Below are 19,922 nucleotides of genomic sequence, written 5' to 3' on the forward strand. Positions count from 1 at the left end.
GTTGAATTTCATTTTAAGATTTCCCTCCTCTTTGATGTCGGCCTACCCTTTTCAAGAAGCATCTCGACCTATATAAAGGCACTTCATATTGCATCATAAGTAAAGGGGATTGAATGCATTGCTCTAAATTTTGTTCGACTTTGTGGAAGGAAGTCCGAGAGGCAAATTAGAGAGTTTCTTTTGTGTTATTGTTGAAGCATCTTGTGGCCAATAGAAATTTTGCCTCCCAATATCTAACTAGACCGAAGTTGCAGAGGGGTTTTGTTTCTTTGTTATGGAATTTGTCATTGATCATCATATCTTGTGGGGGATCGAATGAATTGGTCTTTCCCCCTAAAAATTTAATTTGCTCATCGAGATCTCCATGCAACCGTTTTTTGAAGATCTGAATAAGAAGACGTTTGGAAAGGGTTTTCCAGTTTCTATTTTAATTTGGTTATGGGTTTCGCTTGGTGAATCTTTTGCAGGTGGAAGAAGCTTGATCTTTGGGTTTTGAAATTATTCTAACAACATATCATACTCCTGCGGCTCTCATGTCTATCCTTGCATATAACCTAATTCTCTGGGAAAATGGTAAATCAGCCACCATCCCTCCTCAAGCCACTGAAAGTCACTCTCACCACCCCATCCTGTAGATCTTCTCGTTCCAATTCCAACGAGCTATTACACTAAGGTGTTCTATCAACTATTCCTCCTCGAATGCCACCTTAAGCATAATTAATTAAGTTAGGCTCAATAATAACCTTGTTTACGGGAATTATCAGAATGCAATGGAACCAAAAGCAAGTTGTGCGGAACTAACCTTGATGGTGAAATATGGCAAGCAAACTTTTCTAAACCCCATAAAACCCCTCTAGAAGCCTTTGGGTCTGCTAACAGAGTAAACCTACTCATGTGACCTAGTTGCCACTAACCCTGGAAGTCGATCCTGACCAAACCATAAGGAAATCCAGGAAAAGGAACATTACAAATCCTCCCACCATGAGATTGCTTGTCCTCAATCAATCCACATTTGCCTACTAGTCTTATAGTCCAGTGCAACTGAGAATCAATACTCGGATCCCATACAAACCATTATACAATACTATGCCTTTATGCTACCCAACCATGAATGGATCCCTCAATTCCTGGATCCCAAACCAATCTCTGATTCATCCTGCCATCAATAGGTCCTCCTGGATCCCAATGCCACCTTGTCCAATCATTAGCACCCATACCCCATGGCTCTAGTTGTGCTATGTTTCTGGCCATAGATGTGGCTCCATCAATCAAATACCATCTCATCACTTCTCTCCAATCCAACCCCAGGCACCGTCCAAGATCACTCTCACTATGCGGATGCAAGGCTATTGCAACTGGAATGTTGATGAGTCGTCAACCTACTTCCCACTGCCAACTGGATCCTATAACATCCCTCATGTCTAAAGGCCCCTGTTGTACTATGTCGTTAACTAAGAATATCACCTCATCAATAAGATACCAACTCATGATCTCTCGCGAATCCATCTTGTGGGAAGGACCGAATGCATGGGCTATTGTATATGGAACAAGCCCACTATGTTGCACCGTGCCCAACTCATGCAGCTCAGCCCAATCAATCAACAAGATTCATCGAGGAAAACCTACCCTCTCTCACTAATGGACAAAAGCGGGCAAATTGTTATGCAAACGTGCCAAGCGCTATCTATGTATGTCTGGAGAGGCCTGTTGTCTGAAAGTGCAACAGCTCTGTTGGTTTCTTGTGCATTTGTTTTCTCCTTAGAAATGGTTCAATCCATCTCCCCCATGTCTCCAACCTGAACCTCAAACTGGCTCTCCAAAGATGGTGCGTCATGCATACTAGGCATATCAATCCCCTCATCTGATTCATGCTCCACTATATGCTCATGTTGAAGCATCACTAGTGACCCATCATACTTACCCATCAAACATGGATGTATGGGTTGTTGTCAACAACTCCACATGACTGCTCATGCCCCTCAAAGGTATCCTCAGGGTGGTCAATGGATTCAGCTACAAAAGTGGAATCCTCTTCAGAATGGTAAGAAGGAATCTCCTCTTGGTCTACCTCTATCATCTCCTTTGTGTCACTCAAGCATGAGTTGTTAGGCTCCCAATGTTCCTGCAGTTGAAGCAAAGCCCCTATCTCCTTAACTCATTCTTGTTGCATGGTCCACAAATCCTCACCAACTCCTCCTTGGTCAATTGTCTTTAAACAAGTTTATGTTCTACTCAACCAACCTTTTGGCTAGTTCATAAGCAGCAGGTGATACATGTTGACCCTGCCGCCTACACCTACCTACAAGTCAGTGAGCAAAATATGATATGAGCAATAAAAATCATTAACATAATAAAACCATAAAACCAGTGCCTTAAGATAAATTGCTCAGCAGGAATGAAAAATACATTTGCTCAAAACAAAAGTAGACTGCTTCCAACAGCGAAAGCAAAGTAATCCTAAAAATGGAGACAAAGATGTTAGCACAATAATCGATACAAAACATAAAATGCTTTCAAAATATAATCAATGCCTAAAGGCTAAATCAAAGCATATAGAGATATCTTACAAAAGGAAAAGCAATTAGTGTTCTACTTGCAAAAGGAAAATTAAACAATGCTTGCCAATATAAAATATTCAATAATGACAAGTAAAATGGACAATTGCAAGTGAAATCATAAAATGTATTAGCATGACATGATCCTATACTAGATTTGAATGCAATTAGTCTTGGTTATTTTTAATCTAAAATGCCTAATCTAAATGAGAAGTCCTCCTCTTGAGCTCTTACCAAAGGGTAAAAATTGGGGTGGCTGTAAGAAAGAGGGGGCGAGGGCACGAAGGTGTCATTAGAGATACCCATCCCCTGAGTCATACGAATCAGCGTGTGCCTTCATTCCTACAAGGCGACAAGCCACCTCCATAACTGCAGAGTCACAACGCTTTTACCTTACATCGTACCAAATGGAAGAACTTTCCAAGAAAGTCTTCTTCCCTATACTTTCTATCAACCAAGCTTATGCTTGGAAGTTAACTGAGATAAAATGCAAACTATGCTAGAATTTGTAAATGATATGCAAGTTTTCCCAAGGAGAATTGCAATGCTTCAAAATAATCGAAATGAGATAATGCTCAAAGTAAATTGCAAATGTAACTTCAATTGGAAAAAGGAAATTAGCTTGTAAGTGAATTAAAGTGATGCAAGTAAGTTTGTTTTGCAAAAAAGGAAATTGCTTCAAGTAGATGGAAATGCTCACAATGATGTAACTTGAAAAATTTCTCTCAAAGTTGTACAAGACATGTAAACATAAGCTTCATAAATAAATGGAATTGTAAATTGCTCCAAGTAAACGTTGCAAACCATAAACTTATAGCAATTGAAAATGAGATGAAGCTAAAAAGTGAATGCTTGCTTGTAAATGTTAATTTTAGGTATGTTCTATGCTGAGAGCAAATTTACTTCAATTTTTCATATTAGCTCAATATCAATTCCAGATTAGCAATCAAATTTAGCATGATAGTAAAATGCAGATAGAAAATAAACAGAAATCGCATAAAACAATGTTGATTTGGGGTAGCATTTGATGTGCTCTAGCCATGAAAAGTGGTGGAAAGGCTACAACAAATGAGATCTCCAAGACCCAGAAATGGTTTGGGCAGATTCCACCCAGTTGGAGAGATATTAAAATAATTAATATTTTTAATGGGATTCCTAAGTCTAAACTTAGGAAAATTAAAATATTAATGGGTATTAATATAAAACTGAGTTAGAAGGTTCCAAAAGTCATGGATCAAGCCAAATCTAATCTTAGTCGTTGATTAGAGATTTAATCTCAGCCGTTGAATGACCAACAGGAAAATTATAAAAAGAGGCTTGAGGGTCAGTTGGAGAACACACTGAGGGAGACCAGTCAGTTCAATTTCTGGAGTGGGGTTAACTGAGAAATTCGAACCAATGGTCTAGAGCGCAGCAGGAGGTAGCAAGTACGGAACAGAGAGTCGAGAACAGTGCCAAAAGATCAACGCAAAGGTTGGAGAGGTAGACGCAAAGGCTGCAGACTGCGCAGTCACTAGAGGGCCTATGTGGGTGATGCAGAGAGGCAGGAGCTAACGCAGAGGGTTTGGGAGCTACGCAGAGGTCAACTAACCTAACGCTAAGACTGGGAGAAGTGTTGAAGGATTTTCTCTTTGTTGGGTAAGCTAGTTTGGCACCCAGTTGTACTGAAGAATTGTTGAATAATAAAATCCTCCCTTGCTGCAACGGTTTTCCCACATTGGGTTTTTCCACGGACTGTTGTCCAAAATATCTGTGTCAATGTGTTGATTCTCATGCATGTGTTTTTTTCTGTATTATGCTATGATAATTTCAGTAGAATTTATTTTAATGTTTACTGAAGGATTTTCATAAATAACTTATTGGGAAATAAGTAGGTAAAAAAAATCAGTTGTTGCAGTGATATAATTTTCACAAACAAGCCAAGACAAGAGGACACAAGATGTGGCGCCAGCCAAGGACAAACCCCAATGTGGGGAAACCCTTGATCAATTCTTCTTATATGTTCTTCAATAGTTCAGCAGAGAGAGATAGTACATATACATCAGAAATCAACATTTTGACTTATCTAAATAAGAGCAGAGATCTTCTCTAAGAAGTTGGCACACAAGGTAGATGATCTGAACTCAGGTGAAGGCATATTGTTTCAACTGATCCTCCAAGTTGACTCCATCACCATGCAGCACCCATCATTGTGTTGCACCTCATCATCATGCTGCACCCGTCACTGTGTTGCACCCAATCACTGAGATGCTCTTCATCACTATGTTGCTCTCGTCACTAAGCTGCATCCAATCATCATGTTGTGCCCATCATGTTGTACTTCATCAACATTACGTTGCATCCTTCATGTTGCACTGTGTTGTACCCTTTATGCACTCAATGCATATTGCAGTATATCACAATTTTGATGCTACAATACATCATACTGTTGCACCTTATTGCAGCATTCATCATCACTGTGTTGCACTCATCATGCTATGACACACTTCGTTACTATGCCCATCTTCATGTTGCAGCATTCATCATCATGTTGCACCTTATTACAATGTTGTCACATCATATCATATCATGTTGCATCGCTGGACTCAAACAGCAATTCGGACAACCTTCACAATGGATTGGTTAGGGCATCAATGAAGTCCTACCAGTCTTCTCACATCAGCTGCAACATCCCTCTCAAGGCTACGGTCACCCTTCTTCAGCACTCCTAAATGAGCCACACTGTCACCTATAGCAAAGTGGCATAAGGACATATCCTCCAAAATGATAGCTGACTTTCCTTACAGCGTCTCCCTCATCATTTCGCTGATAGGGTCCTCTCCAACTACAGCCATGATGACCTCCTTGAGGGCTGAGACTAGCCCTCCTTTGACTGCAGTTAGAAGCTGTTAATTTTAGGTTGTTTTATGCTTAGAGCAATTTATTTCAATTTTCACAGTTAGCTCAATATCTTTTCCAGATTAACAATCACATCAGCGTTAAAGTAAACTGCAGATAGAACATAAACATAAATCGCAGAAGGCAAGCCAGGACAAGAGGACACAAGATGTGGCGCTAGCCAAGGAGAAACCCCAATGTAGGGAAACCATTCTTCCTATATGTTCTTCAATAGTTCAGCACATAGAGAGAGAGATAGTACATTTACAACAGAAGTCAACACTTTGACTTATCTAGATAAGAGCATAGATCATCTCTAAGAAAATGATACATGAGATCAGTTGAAGACATGCTGCTTCAACTGATTCTCCAAGGCGACTCCTTCGCCTATCATCGTGCTACATCTCGTCATCATGCTACACCTCACCGTGATGCACCACGATGCACCCATCATCACAATGTTGGACATCATGACTGTTGCACCTAATGCTGCACTGTTGTCCCATGTGCCATGGTTGAACCATGTTGTCCATGCTTGTTGTCCCATTGTGCCACTGCTGCACAATGACATGGCAATCCCATCATTGTTTTGTCTCATCATGCTGCTATCCCATTGAACAGTGTGGCACAATATCATTGCTACTAGTATTGTTGTCCCATCACGGCTTGTTATCTCAATATACTTACAGCAACCCAGCATTGTTGCTGTCCCTATAGCAACATAACATACTTACACTGCTCCAAATATGTATGTACCATTGCCTAGCTGTCCTAGTTGTACTGCTACACTGTTGTACCTAACAGTTATGCCCAAAACACTGATGTTCTAGGCATATGGCAGCCTTGCTGTCTTGCTGTACATGCATCATGGTTCCACCATGCTCCATTGCCTAGCTGTCCACAACACCGTTGTTCCAATGTTGTCTTCACTGCTGCTTATGTGGTGACTGGTTAGGGCATCTAATAGCCCTTACACACCCAGCCAAACAGCCCCTAAAATCTGCCCAAATTTGCCCTTAATTAATGTGGTTGTCCTGTCCCCTTCGCTATAATTTTGGGCAGCCTTCTAGCCCTTAATAATGGCTCTGCCCTCCTCTCATTACAATGGCGTCCTACAGCCCTTAGAACAGGCATGCGGCAGCATTTCTAGAGGACTGTTCCACCCTTTACGAGCCCTCAAACAGCTCCCTTTCTCCTTGGCCTTCTAGCAAGATACTCGGCCTCCTTTCATCCCTTCAATCTTCCTGAAATGGCTTCAGAATAGCCCTATTTCACCACGTTGAATTGCCTCTTTTTGTTGCGGCCCTAAGTTTCAAACTTCGGCCTTTCTCCATACAAGAGCACCCAAACAGCGTCTCTTTCCCACATTGTCTAGGGCAGCCTCTTTCTTGGCTATGTAGAGGCCAGTGTATAGGCGAGGGCTTCTTCTTGATAGCGTAGATACTAGGGTTATCCTCCTTGTAGCGTTAGGGCTTCTCACTTGACTACGTCCTCTAGATTAGGGCAGTGTTCTTCTTCTTGACTGCGGCTAGGGCAGCCTCAATCCTCCAACGTCTAGGGCTTCCACTCCTAGATTTCTCTTCCGCTAAAACCAAAGACAAGTGGAGAGAAAGCAAGATAGAAGTGTGTGTAGAAATGACTATCAAGTCATCTCCTTTTATACTAAAACATTGAGCACGTGGGGTATATTTGGTTGTTGGCCGACCTTGACGAATTGTCTTATAACACAAATAAATTTATAACTCCATGAATACTTATCGGAATCGGATGATCTTTAGATCAATCCTACACCTCTCAATGAGAGGGATCCAAGAAAAATATCAGCTACCATAAATAAGATGACCCACATGGAGTTTGGCCCTAGTTTCCAATTTTAACAGAAGCACAAATGGACAGCTGCTATAGTCCTCTATTTTGGTGACTGTAACCTTCTCTTTTACTGCGGCTAGGGCAGACTTGAGACTGCAGATTAGGAACCATGCAGGCAGGATATTGTAGCTCTAGAGAACCCCTAGGACTGCGTCCAAATCTTGTCATTTACTGCGGCTAGGGTAAGACTGTAGTCCTCCCATTAGGACTGCGGCTTGCTGGGTATAGAAACCTTCTACTTGATTGTGGCTAGTTCTTTCTGTTAGGGCAGCGTTAAGGTTTCTTTATTAGGGCAACGCTAAGGCTTCATTAGGGCAGCGTTAGAACAGCATTCGAAGCCCATCTTCTTGACTGCGTTAAGCCTTTATCTCCATGCCAGCGTTAGGGGCTAGGGCATCTTCTTGTTGCGTGGACAAGTCTCCTCTGCTGCATAAACTCCCTTTAAACCTGCAGCTATGGCATTCTACCTTCATGACTGCATTTAGGGCATCATTAGGCCAACGTTTAGGGCTTGCTTCATACCAACGCTTAGCCTTCTCCATGATAGCGTAGAGCCTTCTCCATTAGGGCAGCATTGTCTCTTAGGATCTCTCCTCCCACCAAAACCCAAAGACAAGTGGAGAGGAAGAGATCACAAGAAGAGTGTGTGTGCAAATGACTAGCAAGTCACCTCTTTTTATACTAAAATGTTGAGAACAAGTGGGGGCAGTTTGGTTGCTAGCCGACCTTGACAAATTGTCCCATAACACAAATAAATTCACATCTCCATGAATACTTATCAGAATCAGATGATCTTTAGATCAATCCTACACCTCTCGATGAGAGGAATCCAAGAAAAATATCAGCTGCCATGAATAAGTATACCCACATGGAGTTTGGCCCTAGTTGCCAATTTTAACAATAAAGTATGTTTTGAAAGTAAATGAGCAAAACCACAAATGAGCCTATAGTTAGGCAAATTGTAAAGAGAGCAAATGTTAGACAACTAAATTAAACTTGCTACACAGATTGAGATACTTTCATGTAAGAAATGAGTTGCTCTAAAGCAAAATATCAACTTATACTTCAAAGCAAAACATCAAATGAAAATTGTAGCAAAATTTAACTTAGAAATTGAAATGTGATGGAGGGTTGTTGGAATTTCTAAGTCTATCCGTCAGAAATTCTTCCTATACTATCTTATTTATTTCTCCCTACTTGTTCATTTACTTAACAAGTTACTTACCATGTAAATACTGAAAATAAATACAAGTACAGTATCAACACATACAAATCATCAACTGAAAGAAACAAGAACACAAGTGACACATTTATTTTTGGACTAATGTCCCCGGAAAAACCCAATGCGGGAAAACCGGTGCATCTATCAGAGAGTTTTATTATTAAGCAATTTCAGAATACAATCTGGGTGCTAGAAATGGCTCACCCAACAGAGAATGCCCTTGACAGTAGTACCTCTCAGTCGAAGACAGATATGAGCCCCAATCCGCCCCACGAAATCTCCCAATGTCAGCCTCTCTGGCCCAACGTCAGCCTCTCGGGGCTCTGCGTCAGCCTCTGGAGCCTTTATGTCTCCCACGTTGGCCCTCCTCAAGCTCTGCGCAGCTCCTGGCTGCCTCTACGTGGCCTCTAGTTGGCTATGCGTCAACCCTCTCTCGACTTTTGCACTGATGCTCCCGGTACTATCTCTGCCTCTCTACTATTGTATTCATTGCCCCTCAACTACAACTTTGATCACTCCTTCGATTTCCTTAGCAAGCCCTGCCCCAAAAAATCGAATTCTTGATCAACTCAATGTGTTCTCCCACTGACCCTCAAGCCTCTTCTTATACATTTCTCGTTGACAATTCAACGGCCGAGATTAAGTCCCTAATCAACGGATAAGATTAGATCTGGCTTGATCCATGACTTTTAGACCATTCTAACTCAGTTTTATATTAATTCACATTAATATTTTATTTTCCCTAAGTTTAGACTTAGGGACTCCATTAAAAATATTAATTATTTTAATATCTCCCAAGCTAGTTAGATTCTGCCCAAACCATTTCTGGGCCTTGGAGATCTCATGTGCTTTAGCCTCTCCACCAATTTTCAAGGTTAGAGCACATCCGATGCTACCCCAAATCAACACTCCCTCTTAGCGAGGACTATGCTCTAGTAATACTCCTCACTGAGTATCACCCTGATCATCTGGCATCGGTCCCTGTGCTGATGCTAGGCCTACTGCCCAACATCCTCTGCACTGTTGCATCATGCACTGTTATCCATGGCCCTGCCACTGCCACTGTTGCGTCCGTACAGCAGCTCCCTCTGCATTCGTGTTTGCTGCTCATGGCCCTGCCACTGCCACTGTTGCGTCCGTACGGCAGCTCCCTCTGCATTCGTGTTTGCTGCTTATGGCCCTGCCACTGCCACTGCTACATCTTCACTACATCCCCTCTCACCATGCTGTGTCGTGCTGCTCATAGCACTGCCACTGCTAACTGTTGCACTACAACTCAGTTACTGAGAAGTAAGTAACTAATCTCCCAACTCTGACATCGTCGTCAGGGTAGAAACACTCCTGATGCTGAAGCTCCCTCTATCGTTGACCTCTGCGCTGCTGCAACAACTCTATGCCTCTCTCACTGTTGCTTCACGCTGTCGTGGGACTCCTGCACTGTAGCCCTCTCTGTCACTCCATCTGCATCCGTCTCTACTGACATCCGCCAGTCCTGTTACTCCTCTTCGGGGCTCCCATAGCAAGGTATAATCCAAGAGGTTGGTACCTCGAAGATCCTGCCCCTCATCACCTATAGTCCATTTGACTACAGCTCGATGTCTCCCCACCTCTTCTCTTGAGGTGCATGAGCACTCATGGCACAGTCATCATCAGTCTCCACTTCCTTCTCCGCCTTAGCTGGCGCAGCCTTGGTCTCAGAAGCCTCTCCCTTGCTCCTCTTCCTAGGACACTGGTTCGCATAGTGACCCAATTCCGCACAATGGAAGCACTTGACCTTGGAGAGGTCCTTCTTCTTCCGTTTCTCCTACTTTCTCGTAGATGCGAGAGCCACATCTTCTTCCTCCTCCTTCTTGATTCTGACCCCTTTTTCGCTACTCCCTACCTTGGACACCCGTCTGATCTCTTCTTAACGAAGAGCCACCCACAGTTCCTCCCAATCTGGAAGGCTCATTCTGCCCAGTATGCTCTAAACAAATACCCCCCAACCCTCCGAGACTGCGTTCAATGCGGTCCTCACCATCAGTTCCTGTTCCAGTGTGGCCCCTATAGAAGTTAGCTAATCATGGATCTCCTTCAATCCACCGAGGAAGGCATCTATCTGCTCTCCTTTCTACATCTGATATGATCGCAACTGGTAACATCCTCCACTGCACAGAAATATGCTGGTACAATTTCTTCAGGGCCTCCCACATCTCATTTGTTGTCTCCTTCTCGGCAATGTGTGGCACCACGTGATCCTTGACACCATCAAGGATGATGCACTTTGCCTTGGTAATTGCCTCCTTGTACTTGTCATTTTCAGCTAAGTCAACCGAGATCGCTATCGTTTTCAAGACGAAGTGTTTGACGCAATACTTGTCTAAAATGGACAAGGTCCTGGCCTTCCAGACTACGAAGTTTGAAGCTCCGTCCAGTCTATCCTGATCTCTTAGCCCATTCACTGTCATTTTGTTGCTCCTCTTTCGACTCTTTCAAGTCTCTCTACTTCCCATCTGGAAGTTCTCGGTGTGACTCCCTCTAAGCCTCGATTTCCCTCCTGGAAACCCCTCTACCAATGTCAAGATGCCCCACTCTGATCGTTAGTGCAGCTACACCACTGATCCAGATTTCTTGGCTAGAAATCCTCAGCAGCAACTCCCTCATCCTTGGTCTTGCGCTGTTAGGTACTGTTCTGACCACAGTACCCCACCAGCTTCGCTCCGCAACTTATCCACAGCCTCCTATGCCCAAGCAATCTGAAGGTTAGAGCCTTTAGGCTCTGCGCAATCCCGGCACCAGCAAAATCCGCATCTCCTGGCCACGGGCGTCAATGCTTCTTGACTGAGAAAGATGACCGGGCACTGCGTAGGTCAGGTTTGCTCCTCTCTTCCACTGCGTTGATCCTCCTCCTGGCTCGAATTGATGACGCAGACACTGCGTCACCCCTTCCTTGCTACTTTCCGCTAGGAACAATGTCTGTCACTCGGGACAGTTGTTTCTGCTGCTGATGCCCTCAGTTATTCTGTGATCTGCAACCACGCTCTGATACCATGTTGGAATTTCTAAGTCTATCTGTCATAAATTCTTCCTGTACTATCTGATTTATTTCTCCCTACTTGTTCATTTACTTAACAAGTTATTTACCATGTAAATACTGAAAATAAATACAAGTACAATATCAACACATACAGATCATCAACTGAAAGAAACAAGAACACAAGTGACACAGTTATTTTTGGACTAATGTCCCCAAAAAAACCCAATGCGGGAAAATCAGTGTAGCTATCAGAGAGTTTCATTATTAAGCAATTTCAAAATACAATTTGGGTGCCAGAAATGGCTCACCCAACAAGGAATGCCCTCGGCAGTAGTACCTCTCAGTCGGAGACAAATATCAGCGCCAATATGCCCCATGAAATCTCCCAGCGTCAGCCTCTCGGGGCTCTACGTCTCCCGTTTTGGCCCTCCTCAGGCTCTGCGCAGCTCCTGGCTGCCTCTGTGTGGCCTCTGCGTGGCCTCTAGTTGGCTCTGCGTCAACCCTCTCTTGGCTCCTGCGCTGATGCTCCCGGTACTATCTTTGTCTCTCTGCTACTATATTCACTGCCCCTCAACTGCAAATTTGATCACTCCTTCGATTTTCTTAGCAAGCCATGCCCCAAAAAATCGAATTCTTGATCAACTCAATGTGTTCTCCAACTGACCCTCAAGCTTCTTCTTATACTTTTCTCGTTGACAATTCAACGGCCGAGATTAAGTCCCTAATCAACGGATAAGATTAGATTTGGCTTGATCCATAACTTTTGGACCATTCTAACTCAGTTTTATATTAATTCACATTAAAATTTTATTTTCCCTAAGTTTAGACTTAGGGACTCCATTAAAATTATTGATTATTTTAATATCTCCCAAACTGGTTAGATTCTACCCAAACCATTTCTGCGCCTTGGAGATCTCATGTGCTTAAGCCTCTCAACCAATTTTCAAGGCTAGAGCACATCCGATGCTACCCGAAATCAACAGAGATTGTGTTAAGTTTAGAGCATGCAAAATGAGCTAAAAATGAAAGTTAGAAAAGATGAGATGCCAAAATTAATCCACCCACACAAAATCCTCCTTCTAAATAAGAAGAAAGGATGCCTTGGATAAACCCAAGCTCCCACAAGAAAAGAAAAGAAAAAAATCATTTATGAAGATATTACAATGGTGTAAAAGCTTTTTAAACGGCTGCCCCAAAAGATAAAGGAGATTTGTACAAGATGAGAGCTAAAAATAGCTAGAATATCCCTCCAAACTATAGCAACCTCAAAGGGCAATGAAGTCCTTCTAAAATCAGAAAATTACAAGCTCCCAAAAGCCCATGGTCTAGCCTTCTTTCCAGCTCTTAGTGTCCATAGCCTCTTTAGAATAGCTCTTGGGTGCTTGAGAGGTCCTACAAGAAAGATGGAGTTTTCAATGGTATTTCCTCAAGGCACTTGTTGTCAAAACTACAATCAAAACTCCAACTATGGGATGCAAAACTAAGACAAAATTAGTGTAGCACGAATATAAAATGAACAAGTATGATAGAAAATAATGTACTAAACCAAATCAAGTGATGGAAGTGAAGTTTGAACCCCATCACTTGCTTAGCTTGGAAAATGCTCTTAAATAGCTAAATAAATCAATCAAAGCACAGTGTTTTTAAAGAGATTTAAATTTAGAAGTATTTGCTTGTACACAACCTATGTCCAAGAAAATCTCTGCAAGAAACCACTTTATAAGATAAAACTATGGAAATTCAAAAAGCCAATGAGAGCTCTTTGGAGAATGTGTCAAGAGTGGGTTGGTCTCTTCAAAGACTTTCCTTTCTACTTGATATTTGAATCCCAACAAGATTTTCCTCTACAAAACTTCAATCAAACATTAATCCCATATAGATTTAGCAAATAAGCAATGATAAGAAAACTCTAGAAATTTATTGGAAAATAACTAGAGATTTCCACACCTAGAGCATACTCCTAAATCAATTGTCAATGCAAGATAAATTTAATCTACAAGAACATATGGAAATAAAATAAATCAAAGCATGAGCAAAGGAAATTATACCAATAGTGAGTCAATCATCATACTCCAAAAGAAGAAAAACTCATAAATGAACCCCAAAGTCTTTTATTGCAATTGAAAACAAGTGTACATAAGAGCGGAGCTTTCCCAAACAAAATAGCTCATAACATCATTCAATATAAGAGCCCATGGCTCTATTATATAGAAAGTTGGGAGCAAATCCCAATGAAGAATGACAATGACAAATGGCATTGGAGCCAATCCCAAAGTAGAGGGATTAAACAAGTGGCATGAGATGACAATCTCAAAGAAAAATTTGAATTTGTTGAATGGAGCTCCAATGCCAAGTGTAAAAATCGAATTCTAGCAAGTAGACATCATTTTCTTCTTCCCTTATGTGCCAAATTCAAATTTTATGATGGAATGACAAGTGTAGATGAGTGGTAAATGTGGGGACAATTTTCCTACAAAAATCTCCACAAAATATTCTCCTAAATCCTCCCAAATGTGCATTAACTTCACAAATTCGAATTTCCGAGTAAGCAGCTTTCTTATTTGAGCATATGTCCTTTCCTTGATTTTAGGAGTCCACATCACCTTGGGACTTCACTTTAACTCCTCCATAATTTTCCACCTCATTTCCACAACATTTAGCATGTGTGGATATTTATTTTTCTTCATTTATTTAATTTATGGCTTAATGAATTTGTCAGATTTCCCACTAAACTGAGAAAAGTGGGTTTTGAGGGTTCAAAACACATTTTTAACCCCTCAAAGTGTGTCATAGTAGAAAGTTGAGGGTGAGAGATACAAATTTTATTACTCATACACCATACAACTTCTCTAGACATCACTTATAAGTTATTACATTACAAATACAATTTTTTTAGCAATTTCCGCAGTGCGAAAAATCTAAAAAATTAAAAAATGACTACCTAGACCTAACCAAATTCCACGGAATTTTTTGTGTGATCTAGTATGGTAATATACATAGAATCTAGACACTAAGATGTGTTAGGGGTTCAACCTTCAAACCGTCAACCTGCTTTGGGGTAAAAAGTGAGTGAAAAAACCTAGAAAATTATCTGCCTCTAAAAAAGAAGGGATAATTAACCAGATAAAAAAACACTCCAAGGTGTACTCGTTTGCTGATCAAGTCCCAACATCCTAGGCCCGTTACAGACTCAAAACTCATCATTACTACTATCACTTATTAGAATTCCCCACGGGGTGTGGAATCTGGGTACAAGAAAGATGATGAAAAATAAAAGTAGAGTTTAAAAACTCGGTTGACTGATGATATATGATGGTACAAGTGTCCTTCGGATCATCCTTGGGCATGGAGTCTTCATATAATCATCAGGTGCCACTCCAGTGGTCAACAATACCAACTGTTCCTTCCTCCAAATGGCCAACAGCTTAGACTACAACTTCTCGCAAATGGCATCGCAGCCACCCGTAACTGAAGACGAAATGGATTACATGTTTTTTTTTTACTATGTCAAGATGATGTTCGTTAATGTTGATGAAGCATTGGAACTTTACACTATAGATCAAACATGATGTCCTTTGATCTGACCATGGCAACGATTTCTAAAATCTGGAGCTTTTTTCCAAAGGTAGGACCCATGGTGTTATCCAAGTCCAGAAAGGTCTCTACTATCAGTTTGAAAACTCCCTTCATAATAGTGTCATTGAAAGGGAGTATAGGTGCGGTCATCCTCATGATGTTACTAAGACAAGATGCAACTGGAAGGTTGACCCCTTCACAAGGGTACTCCAAGAACTTGTGTTGTATTAGGGCAAGCACAGCTGGATTTAGAACCCAACTTAGCTTCTTCCCCTCTAACCAATTCACCTTGGAAAGGAGTGAGTCTAGTTCTTCCAGTTTGAGAAGGGCTTTCACTATAACCCTCATGTATTTCAGATTTGTCCCAAGTGCAAAGATTTTGTGCCCAATTTTCAGCCCCTTCTGCATATCCCTTGGCTACTTTTGTTGAAGAATGGCATGGAACCCTCTAGAGAAAGGTTTGTTGTTCTACTTGGGTTTTTGGTCCAATGATGCATGGTGGTTCAAGAAGCTAACTTCTATACTGTTCAATCTTTTCAATTCATTCAAGAGTTCTATGAGTTTCTCCATAGTTTAGCCCAATAATGACAAGTACATAAGGCTGACTCATACATGACTTTGACTGACAGGACAATAGAAGTACACAATAGTATCACAGTAATATGACCAACTGACTCAATACATAGACCTTCCAGACTTTACTAGTAGCATACATGGCATAACAGCCCAGTAATCAAGCACTCAGCTCTTTGTGACAAGATACATGCAACCTCTCGATAATTCAACTATGTCACAATAGTTCTGCTCAGCAATAATACTATTAAACCCATACAATCAGACAAATCTCTTAAGATACAATCCCTTAATACCCAACAGAACTCTTACTAACATCAACATTTTAATGACAAGTACTGATGGAAAATTCAAGCATTAAATGGTGAACCACTGATAAGAGGACAACAGATTTAAATTAAGATCAAGCATTATAAAAAGAGGGAATGCAGAATACAAAAATCAAATGTATTTTCCTTTTAGTAAAAGAATTTTAAAACTCCTTGTAAAACATTATGAATGAGGAGCAAAAATAGATTAAACTAAATACATGTATTAGCACAAAGATTCATGTAAAGAACTCACCAAAAAGAAATCTTGAGACTCGTAAAATATTTGAAGAATTTGCTCTCTTTTCTCCTCTAAAGAGAGTCCTCTTTTTTTCGACTACAAACAACAATAATTATACAATTTATTAGCTATTTTTAAAAGCACAACAACGTCCAAAGTTCCAAACACCACAATATAATAACATTCTTCACTATCACAATGGACTTGCGGTAAATTCAAAATCATGGACAATCATTAAGAAAAAAATGTTCTCTTTCTCATCAATTACTTTGGCACCAATGGCCATAGCATTTTTAATTTTGAAGTACAGGGAAAAAGTCTCTTGCATTATACTTTAAAGAACTAGAATACCTACACAAAAAATTAGTGTATACCATGTAGGAGTTTCTTAATAATTCCAGTTACAATCTGTTTTGAAATTTCTAAAGGAAATAAACTAGCTAGAATATATGTCGGAAATTCATTTGCTTTTTTGAGAAGACTACATATTTTCTACACGAGTACAAAATCATTTCCAATAGTTTCTTGGTAGAGCATAACGTCAAAAAATGTCATGTAAAGTTCATTAGCTATAGTCTTCAACAAAAGAAATAAAAGTATCACAACACTTAAGAACATACTTAATTTCACATCACCTTATCATCTTCTAATTATATGTAGATAACTTTGGCATCAAAATCCAAATGATCTAACTGACAAAGATAATGTAAACATTTTATAGGTATTGCATTTATATTGTATAGGACAAGAATACAAAGATTTCAAGTGTTTGAAGCAGAAAACTTCTGATATGCAGAAGAGATATATAAATATTTTATTAATAAGATGAATTTATAGATGATGATTGATTACAATGGGGTTCCTGGCTTATATACCGGCTACCGCCATGGACACCCTTTGGGAAAGGGCATGATCTTATGATCGTGCCCTTTCGTCTAACTAAACCTAAAATTAACTAGTTTTTTACATAACATTGCCTTCCTCTCGAAAGAATGCTTTGTCCTCAAAGCACATGTAATGACGGATGTTGTTGACAAAATGCTTCACTCTCCAAAGAAGCGTTTTCTTCAGGTAAGTTCTTCCACTTGATCAGATACTCCAAGATGATCAAAGTCACACACTTTAAAAGATCTTGGATTAATCTCTCAATTTTCGCTTTTTGGAGATGTGGATATCGATATGGCTTGATGTTGACGGGATCTGACCTTGCCTTGACTTCTATTCTATGCTCAATTTCCCTATTAGGTGGCATCTTCATAGGTAGGTCCTGAAATACTTCTTCATGTTTCCTAATTAGATCTTGTATCTCTGGTGACTCTTCTCTGGTCATATTTGCAGATAACATTTCTAATTGGTGACATTGTACTGCATAAGCAGGTGCTCTTCTTCGACTAAGCTTCATCATCTGAGATGATGATACAACATGATTTTCTGGTGCTTTGGTGACATTGTATTGCATAAGCAGGTGCTCTTCTTCGACTCAGCTTCATCATCTGAGATGATGATACAACATGATTTTTAGGTGCTTGGAATCCATGTACTTTGTACTTCTGACCTCCCCATTTGAATTTTATAAATTGTACTTGATGGTTGGCGGCATAAGTACCTAAGGTTCATAGCCATTGGATACCTAAGACTACATCTACTCCTCCTAACGGTACCGTGAAGAACGGAGACTCTAAATTAAAGTCTTGAATCTGCAAATTGACCTTATGGCATTTCCCTACCTTTTCAATCTTCTTACCATTAGCTACCATCACTTTCATGTTTGGCAAGGGAAATGAAAAGATATTGAGTCTCTTTGCCACGGTTGCATCTAAAAAATTGTGTGTGCTACCCGAGTTGATGAGAACCACTACATTGTTCTTCTTTATGTGTCCTTTTAACTTTAAGGTCTGAGGTTGTGATATACCTGTCATAGCTGATAATGACACTTGCGGAATACTTCCGTCATCTAATTCTGGTGAGAATTCTGGGGCGTCTTCTGTGTCTTCTATGTCATAATCTTCACTGTTTGAATCATTGGTTGCTTCACAATTATATAGGTTCTTTAGTTCTTTTCCTTTAGCACATCTATGTTTGGGGTCCCATTTCTCACCACAGCATTTACATTTTCCCTCTTTTATCCTTTGTATTTCCACATTAGACTTTTCATCTTCACGACGATGTGGTGGAACATATCTTGTATTATTGGAGTCCACATACTGGGGTATCCTTCGTCTTGCATAAGTTTTTTCTGCTTTTGACCAAAATATTGGTTCGGATTTCTTTTCGGCTGTTTTTGCTTTTCGTCTTGCTACTTCTATAGATGTAATGTCATGCATCTCAAGTTCTGCTTGTAAATGGGTTTTGAGTCCCAAGATGTATGACTGAATTAGACGAGATTCTGATAACCCAGGTACTCGTGTTACTAAGGTCTCCCATTCTTGAGTGTATTCATCCACAGTTCTTTTTTGTCGTAACTTGATGAGTTTTGAAAAGAACTCTTCTTCCTTTACACCTTGGAATCTTTTGAAGAATGCATCTTTAAATTTCCTCCAACTAATGACGTATGTTGTCTTTTTCCACCACATATACCAGTTATATGCTTCTCCCTCCATTTTCATGGATGCATGCCTGAGCTTTTCGTCATCGTCATTGATGTCATATATCTCAAAGTATTCTTCTGCTTTATTTATCCATGCAACATTGTTTTTTTCGTTTCCATCGAATTTAGGCATCTCAACTTTGGCCCTTCGCTCGTATGTTGCTAATGGTTGAGAGAAAAGGGTGTTGATTGGCAAAGTTATCCCAAAGTTGCTTGTTTGTAAGGGCTGTGTTACTCGCTTCTTGGTGGGGTGTCGCTGATTTTTTCGAGGATTCAACTTTTTCATGAGTCTGTTGACTTTGTTGAATCTGACGACATGTGTTCTTGATTCTCTTCACCTTCTTTTAGTAGTTGTTCAGGTGTACAATTCGACCTTTTACACAGAATTTTCAGCATTGTTAAGACCTCTCTGATGCCTGCTTCTGTCTGAACATGGTAATTTTCCATCTTTATTTCTATTCGATTTGTCGTATCGTGAAGATTTTTTATTTCATCAGCTTGCTCCCCAAGCTTGATCTGGAATTCATTTAATCTTTTATTGACCTCATCGTGGTTGCTATTTATCTTATGCTCTGCATCCAACAATTTTTTTTGGAAATACGCCATTGTCATTGTCGACATTGAGCGGGTTTGCGGGGGCGTGTATTTATTTGCCAGCGAAAATATTTTTCTTCTTTTTTTTTATTAGCTAAAATAAATTTTATACATATAAATTTTAATTAATTAAAATAAATTTAATTAATTAAATTAACATATATATATAACTTTTAATTAATTAAATTATATATATATATAACTTTTTAATTAATTAAAATAATTTTAATTAATTAAATTAACTTTATATATATATATATAAAACTTATAACTAAATTAAATTATGTATTATATATAACATAATATATATATATATATATATAAATTAACGTTATATAAATGTTATGTATTTTTCACGTTATATGTCACGTTATTCACGTTAATAAACGGTTAGGTATGAAAAGTCACGTTCGAATGTATGAACAGTGACGTCAATTAAAGACACGTTATTGTTGACCGCACGACCATCCACCCTTGTGCGGATATCACTGCAGAGCCCACCAC

The 19,922-nt window shown here is 40.0% G+C and overlaps 1 protein-coding gene across 1 annotated transcript in view; it reads right to left on the reverse strand.

The window, feature by feature from the left end:
* ATMND1 (Mnd1 family protein) overlaps positions 1–19,922 on the reverse strand; it is a 276,194-nt gene that overhangs the window by 217,909 nt on the left and 38,363 nt on the right. Inside the window, exon 2 of the mRNA XM_089370879.1 lies at positions 16,253–16,333. Coding sequence (XP_089227005.1) covers positions 16,253–16,333 — 81 coding nt within the window. The remainder of the gene's footprint in view (positions 1–16,252; positions 16,334–19,922) is intronic.

This window comes from Pinus tabuliformis, chromosome 6 (assembly GCF_031772625.1).
Source record: "Pinus tabuliformis cultivar Carrire ecotype Pingquan chromosome 6, CPIR1, whole genome shotgun sequence".
In the NCBI taxonomy this organism is placed as follows: domain Eukaryota; kingdom Viridiplantae; phylum Streptophyta; class Pinopsida; order Pinales; family Pinaceae; genus Pinus; species Pinus tabuliformis.